At 40.5% G+C, this 8,323-nt stretch overlaps 1 protein-coding gene across 2 annotated transcripts in view; it reads left to right on the top strand.

The window, feature by feature from the left end:
- Positions 1 to 2,605: 2,605 nt before the first annotated feature.
- Positions 2,606 to 8,323, top strand: part of LOC105567400 — a 23,179-nt gene continuing 17,461 nt past the window's right edge. For both annotated transcript variants that reach the window (XM_012022257.1, XM_012022256.1), the window contains exon 1: positions 2,606 to 3,534. In XM_012022257.1, coding sequence (XP_011877647.1) covers positions 3,480 to 3,534 — 55 coding nt within the window. In that variant the 5' untranslated portion in view covers positions 2,606 to 3,479. The remainder of the gene's footprint in view (positions 3,535 to 8,323) is intronic.

Below are 8,323 nucleotides of genomic sequence, written 5' to 3'. Positions count from 1 at the left end.
AATGATAGGGCTGAAATTTCGCGCGCTCAGGAACGGCGAAATGACAAGTGATATAAAAAGAACGATATTCATAGGAGCACTTATATCACTTGTTATTTCGCCGTTCCTGAGCGCGCGAAATTTCAGCCCTATCATTTGTGGAAAATAATCGCTTCTAATTTAAAAACTATTATAGCCTCGACACTTTTGTATTAGGATTTTCGTCTGGAAATGTTCTAAGGAATCTGTCATTAAGAGGACCTCCGGTGGTTTTAGGACACCCTGTATATTTCAATAGAAATTTCAACTATCGTTTCCATAATTTACTAAATACATTATACAAATGTCTCTCTCGGAGACATTTGTAAAGTATTAAGGTGGCTCCTGCATAAACCAACTAAAAGTAGAAAAAATAGAAATTGAAGTATGTTCTAGTTGTAAATTGTATCTATCAGTGCGCAAAATTTCAGACCCGGTCGCCGATGAAATAAAATAGAGAAAAAATATTAAAGTTGTATTCTTTAACATTCCAGCAAACACCAAGTAACAGTTGCATAACATCGATATTATAATTTCCTACTCAGCAAGATAAATGTAATATATCACCCATGTTATGTTACATTTACATTGTTAAGTAGGCAATTATAATATTGATATTGCGTAACTGTTACTTGGTGTTCGCTGGGATGGGGGCTATGGGCCGATCGCTCGCAAAAGCACTTTGAGGGCTAATATTATATTATTTTATAAAAAAAAAACAGTAGATCTTAACAAAAAACGAGATAAATGTCACACGGATTCGAATGTGCTATTAAGTATATGAGGTTACCGACATCTGCAAGCAAATACTTATTAGTACCCAATCAGCAGACAATGTTTTAAAAATATTTTTTAAATATTTTTAAAACATTTAAATGTTTTAAAAATATTTAAAAAATATTTTTAAAACATTGTCTGCTGATTGGGTAAAATGAAAAGATACAATGTTTTGAGGAAATTTGACAGCTCTTTGAGACTTGACAGTATCACATCTTTTTAAATATGTTTTTAAATGTGCATATATAACCTAGCATATCAATGCATTTGATCAATAATGCATTAAGTAATATTTTTTTATGAAAAAAGTCATATGAATTTATAAAAATTAAAGGGGGCCCCACCAAAGCACCTGTACTAACCGTTCCTTCGTGCAGGAGCCACTTTAACGGCCACTTTAACCAACTTTGACCAACTTTAATCGACGATTACTTAATCAGCAGTGTCGACAACATGAAGACTTGTTGTGTGTGTCGATCTTAATCGTTTAGATGCATGGTATAATTGTGATTTTACGTATTAAATTAAAATGCCTTTCTTGAAAACATACAACAGCATTAACATAGATGAAATTGTTAAATTGTTACGTCAAACAACAGGTTACTAAGAGATAGGTTAAGAACGATACGCACACACAACAAGTCTTCATGTTGGCGACACTGTTGATTAGGTTAAGCGTCGATTAAAGTTAATCGGAGTTGGTTAAAGTTGCCCTAAGAGACATTTGCAAAGTATTAAGCATATTAAAATAATTGCGACGTGCTTATTAAGAATCTAGTGTAAGTGTTTCAAGGTGAAGCAGGATGAGAGAGAGGGATTTGTAATTTTTACATTATATTATTGCAAATGAATTATTTCTCTCGCATAATTATCCGCTGCATATCTCGACATGTCAAATGTCGGCGATTAAATTGTAAAAAAAATTTATAATTGCACGAATATGAATTGTTCTGTACACGTAACCATTATATTGTTATCTTGTGAAATTCTTCTAATGCGCCGCAAATGTAAAAACTAGGTTCTCACAGTTTTGCACGGTTAATCGCTGAAATGTTGCCGCGTATCCTCATTTTGTGATCTTGTAATCTTGTATGTGTAATCTTATAATGCGTGTCCGCAATTGTACATTGATTAATCAATTCAACTCTTATCATCAGCTTTCCAATAATTACATTGACAAGAAACGAAGATAAAGGAAGGTACAATAAATTACGATACGGCGAGCTTCCGAATTATTTGCCCTATTTATTTTGCGTTGCTTAATATCTATTTCCCAACCCGATTTCCGCCAATTAATTATGCCTATCGGAGTTATCGAACGCTGTTCAGCTCCTGCATCGCAACTGGTCGTGAATTTTTAATCAAGATGTTTTCGAATAACTTCTGAAATAAAAAAGGAAGTATATTTCCTTTTAACGCTTTATATCTGTTTGTGCCAACCATTCGTGCCACGCCACTTTTTCAAGCTATAGCGAACTTCAGCGTCGAAGTATACTATCTCAGTGTGTCAACGTATCAGTTTCTAACGTTTGCTGCGCGTGTAAGATTCTCGGTTCGATTTCCTGAATGTCGGAGAAGTTAACATTCTGATCCCCAGTTGTTTATTCAGTATCTAGGGGGCTTGGATTTGTATTTCTTCACCATTTTCTGCACCCTCAAGAGCATTCTTTCTAATCTGAAATACGATCCTCCGGTGTAGTCGTCCTCGCGTGGCGGTGGAGGAGAGCCCGTGAAGTGGAGGTACCGGTCGTCGTCGCTTTTAAACACCGTTCGTCGCTCGTGACAGGTAAAGAGACGGCGTAACGCCACGGTGGGAGTCAGTTCTGTTATAGTAGGCCACGAGGCAGCAGCAACTCTCGTGCTCCTGCAGGCCTCGCTCGCGTACACACAGCACACGTCGGCTTCGCTCTCTCCTCGTTTCGGCGCGCACGAGCGTCGTACCGTTAAAAGAAAAAAATCACGTCGCGTGCGCCACGCCGTTTTTCGAGAGATCAATTTCAGACGGACGTTCGATCGCGTTGAAATTTGGTAGAAAAAAAAGGGGGGGAAGCGGAAGGCCCGACCGATGTGACTCTCGTCCACTTTCGGGGCTGAGGGGCTGTGGAGAAACGTGAAGATCCGCTTGCTCGCGCAGTGACGTGCGCTGGTCGCGGATATGTCAGTACGCCAGTAATAACAGCGAACTTGCGCAAGAAGCGAATTCGGAGACCGATTTCTTTCGCGGCGGAGAAAGCAGACGGCTGATCGAGTCAACAAGCCGCGATGTAGCGCCATTTCCTGCCTCTATCACGATTCGCTCTGGCCAGGAAAATAAACGCCCATGATGAGGAAATCGCTCGCGCCACGCGATTTAATTTTCTTGCGTTAATCGCGCGACCTAGAACTATCACTTAAGAACAATCGAACGAATTCCCGTCAATGGCCGATTTCTTAGTGTCACTGGAAAAGGCGGACGAGCGACCGGCCGAGGAATAATTATCCAGATCGAAGAAAGCAACGAGCCTCCTTTTAACACACACGAGTCTTCTTGCCGGCTCTATCGCCAAGTTAAAGCCACAGGATGCAAGTTTGATTTGTTTTCGTGTCCTCCCAATGCGATTTACCGTGGAACGATGGGTTTCTAACCATCCACGATGATGGTGGACTTTTAAAGAGGTTTCCGGGATTGTCCACAGAGACGTGAGATGATTGGCAAACTTTTTCTGGCTCTTTGGATATTACGATGGACCAGTTTTATCGGTAAGCAATATTTTAACGACTCTAACGTAGATAAATAATTCGATAACGCGATAAAATTTATTTTAGCATTAAAGTGTTAAAGTTAAAACTCGGTTGAGCGAGAGAATCAAGTTAAATATTTACGACTGAAAAGACAAATAATTGATGAATTTTAATGCAAAATCAATTTAACGAATGTCATCTGTAGAAACTACAATTTTCTTTCTTTTAAAACGACCAATCTACATAACGTCTTTTACCAAGGAATTTTTCCAAAAAATCGACCAAACTGGCAAAAATAACGTCTATTTTTCATCGCGACGTTTCGACCCCTTTATTACTAAAATAAGCGTTATTTTTGCTGGTTTGGTCGATTTTTTAAATTCCCCTTGGTTGATTACCACTGACGACAAAAATCCACGCGATACGTCGTTCAAATATGCACACGTTCGCGACTCGAATTTACCTCTCGGAAATTAGAAATGCCGGTGTTAATCCTTAAAATGTGTGTCACAGAAGTATTACCGAACACTTCATTGACAATTCTACCGCGGTAAATCCAGCGAGACTTAATAAATCATTCAATTAACGTGTAATGGTCGATGTCCATTGGCCGTTGCCTATATGAAATTAATCAACATTAAATAAATGCGCGACTTTACTGAACAAATTTTTCGCTACCACAGCTCATCATGGTTTACTAAAAATAAGTTGCTGCCGTAAATATAAATTTCTAAGTCACAGCAAACGGTTTGCTGCCGCACCCAATACGATAGGCACAGTAGGCTGGCAAAAAGATATCTTAATCCAAAAGAAATATTACTTTACTCAAGAAAATTATTCATTCGGTGGCTCCTAATAGCTTATTAACTTAAGTTAAAAAATAATAAACAAATTAAAACGCGCATTTCTTTAATTTAAGTATTTATTAAATATCAAAGAGTAGAAAATTTTTAATTTCTTAAATTTCATTTTAATTCTATAAACTCCATATTTTACAATTGAAACTTAGTTATTGCGCGGAGTTTTTAGATACGGTAGCAACTTTTTTTTTCCGTGTTATATTACTACCTTTTTCTCTTTCTCTCTTGGCTTCCCTGTTATTAATTACCAAGAATAGCTTGCGTAACATAATTGTTTAACTCGAGGGAAAGACGATTATCCATAAACAGTTAAACCACTTCGATCGATTCTCACCGTTGTCTTGCGCCATTGTTTCTCCGATAATGCATTCACGGCGTACCACAGCTCGCTTGATGCAACAAATTAGTTAACGAGGCAAGATATCTTAATCTTGCCAAATTAGCATACCGAGGTCATCGGCGGCGTAATTTTGAAATGTATTCTCCAAACGTCGGTTTGACCACCGACGTCCATTTTCACTTAGGCACTTTGCTCGGGAGCGGACCGAGGTAGCGTTCAAATCTATTTGCGCAAAAATTTGCACCTCCACGAGCGGTTTTATTTAAATTATGGGTCGGGAATATATTTTGGAATATTTACTGGCTTTTTCCTTTACACACGCGTACGTTGTCAAGCACAGTAAACATTAGTTTAGACTTTTAGGAAAATAATCGCTCAATTATATCTTTGTCTTAATCTCTCCTGTAATTTCAAGAGTGGACTTATCGTCACCTTGAACTTTTTAAAAACTTATGAAAACGCCGATACGTTAATAGCGAGTTATCTCACATGTGACGGTGATAAGCAAAATATTGCACACCAGAAAGTTGAGAACAGGCGAGCGCGTTATATTACAACGTTCCTCTCTCGGGGAGGTATTAAAGAAATATTAAAGAAAGACGAAAGTCCAGAAAAGGTGCAAGCATAAAATGTTACACGCTTCTTAAAGAGAAGACTCTCCGTCGCGCTGCCATTTGCCTGGCAAAATTACTTGTGCTCTTTAGGGTCAATGAAAAAATTGAACGGGAGAGAGATTTCAGGCATAATGACATAGGTGCAAATTTCACGGACACGCTGCCGCAAGAAGCGTTCGGAAAGGTTACACCGACAGCAGTGAAAGCGACGTGCACGCGCACTAATATTATATGCATGAACGTGAGAGACGTCAGAGATTAATGCAATGATCGTGGACGGCTTCGCGCAATGACATACGCATGAACGCGCGACCAAATTTCCGCCTTCGCGCCTTCCAATCTATTCTGAAATTGACTTAAGGGGATCCTTAAAAGCCGCTGGCGAACTTGATCAGTGTCGATAAGATAGGAGGCGGAATTAAAAAACGTCAATTGTCGACATTTTCAATTCCAAGTTCCACTCGGTCCGGGAAATTTATAGCCAATCAATTTGCAACTTTAACGAAAAGGCAGCAATTTTATTAGCTACACATTGCTCAGACCGAGATTTTAGATCAAATTCCCCTTAAGATCCATCACCGGCGCGACGACGAGCGCCACATTGTTCGTAGCTTTGTAATACCCGATGACCATTACGCAGCAGAATTATTCGGAAAGTTGTAAAACTAATTACGCCGCCGAACGTAACGTGCAATTTCAGTGAGACGTAACAAAGAATCACGTTTGAGAGACTTGCAGATATTTCCTCGAGGCCCGGTGAAAAACAATTCGTATCTCGACACGGCTCGACGTGAAAGTTCGTCTAATCTTTACGTTTCTATCGTGCGGCGTGAACTGAAAATTCAAGCACCGTAATCCTTACGACTCTGAAATGAATTGTTCGTTTCTGATTGAGGAAACAACGGAAATTCAAGAGATATTTCGCGGTCTTCGTGAAAGCGTTTGTTTGCACGGCCGTGTCCGTGAAACCGCGGCCGATTACTTTCATCGGTTATATATATATACATACAGCCCGGCGAAATAATTTTAATCAAGTTTATCGTGTAGCAATTTGCGTTCATAAAAGCGCAATAAAGATAGCGCGAAAGGAGCAGGAAGTGTCTTTAACGGCCAAGTCCCGCAGCTACGCAAAGAAAGCCGGAGCCTCGTTATAATCCCCGCGATACGTGACATTTCAATTACATTAAGAAGACCGAAATCGCTGCAAACATGCTTTTTAATTATCACTCTCTCTCCGTTGTTATCTGTGCGGATCATTTTTCCTCGTTGCGATTCATTCCAAGAATTCAAGTAATATTAAATCATCGGGTTCGTTAGTTTGCTCTAGATTTTATGCGCTTCGAAAAAATAAATACCGATCTTTCGCGCATTAGCTCAGTCGTCATAACCGGACTCTGGTGGTTCGCAAACACCCGAAGCACGAATTCCTCTATGAATCATCAATGCGCGGGCCATCGTCTCGCGGAGTCATCGCGGATTTAGCCCTTTTTCTTTTACACAGCGCATAGCTGAGGATCACCTTTCTCCAAGCAATTAATTTCTCTCTGTGGCGCAAGAGAGAGGAGCATAGAGACGAGCGGCACGCACGGGAGATCGTATCTCCTCGACTCGGAGAGCATCGTTTATTTTCAATTAGGTCGAGTCACTTCTACCCGATAGATTATCGCCAATCAGTACATCGGTTAAGATAATATCTGAAGCAAAAAGTATCTTTGTACGTTCAATCATCAGACCGGTATATTAATGCCATTTGATATAAATACCGCTACGTTAACGCCGATACATTAACATGGAGCACTAAACGATGCGATAAGCATCGTTTTCAGATCGGTTACTACGTCTCGCAAATAGGAATTTCCATTAACGACCATCGTGCGCGAGGTGAATCAAAAATAAGAACTGTCCGATCGAAGGAGAAAGTTCTCCAAAAGCGTCGGCTTTCCAACTGGGCCATAACGGACATTGTGTCCGCAATGAATACGTAAATCGAAATGGCCTTTGAGCGACGGGACAAAGGATAGACTGTTCCTACCTACTTCGTCAGCAGGAACGTCTTTGCGACGTGAAAAATGCTGCGAATTAAAATCCACGCTTTCAAACGATAAGATACATTTCGCAAAACGAAATATCAAACGCATCCACGTTACGCGCAATTTATCGCGATTAACGCACCGCACATTTTTTTGCTCTCTTTTGCATGTTGACGACATTTTAACCAATCTCCATCAGATTTGGGTCATCGTTCCACTTTAATTCCACCCACGAGGTCTTGCGGAACGGCCGAGGTAGACGAAGAGACGCGGCGCGACCGGTGAACGCCTGACGTCGGTTTCGCAACGACGACGGTTCGGCCGGTCTCGTCGTGCCTAAAAGATATAAGTTTTATCTTCGGGAGTCATCATCGATGGTCATTAACCCTTCGGTGCCCCCGTGGTTTGAGAGTGAAAGGAGCGAAGTGGCCCATACACAACAAAGACTGTTGCGCAAACTTGTTGGCGCGACGTATGTGATGCACTTCGAAGTGGTACGACGTGCGTGCGCTAGAAAAATTTTGTGCAACGGTAACTTGCGCAAGTTGTTACGTAAGAGTGCGAAGATACGAATACCCACGGCGAAAATGTGATTTTATTCTTCCAACGAATAGACGGTAAAGTAATAGAAAGAAGAAAATGTACTTTCGAAACTTTGCGTTCGGCAATCGCTCTTTTCCTCTCTTTCTCCCCCCTGTCTTCGTCTCACACGTTTGCGCCCGGTTATTAATCGTTCTAAGGTTTGATAAGAATCACCCGAGTTTCAAGAAGTCGTAAAAGAGCGCCTTCACTGAAAGAAACATTTTCGTTACCGCAGCTAATCATGTGGTTTGCTAAAATTATTTTGCTGTCGCAATTATAAATGTCCGAACCACAGCGAACGGTTTGCTGAAATTTAGTTGCCACGTGCAGCTTTTAGCTACGGCAGCTACATTTTACCTTCCGTGTACAGATACAGGCTCG

This window comes from Vollenhovia emeryi, unplaced genomic scaffold (genome assembly GCF_000949405.1).
Source record: "Vollenhovia emeryi isolate VEMERY1.0 unplaced genomic scaffold, V.emery_V1.0 DF939138.1, whole genome shotgun sequence".
Lineage (NCBI taxonomy): Eukaryota > Metazoa > Arthropoda > Insecta > Hymenoptera > Formicidae > Vollenhovia > Vollenhovia emeryi.
The sequence above is the reverse complement of the archived record's forward strand: the minus strand, read 5'-3'. Positions and strand labels throughout refer to the sequence as shown.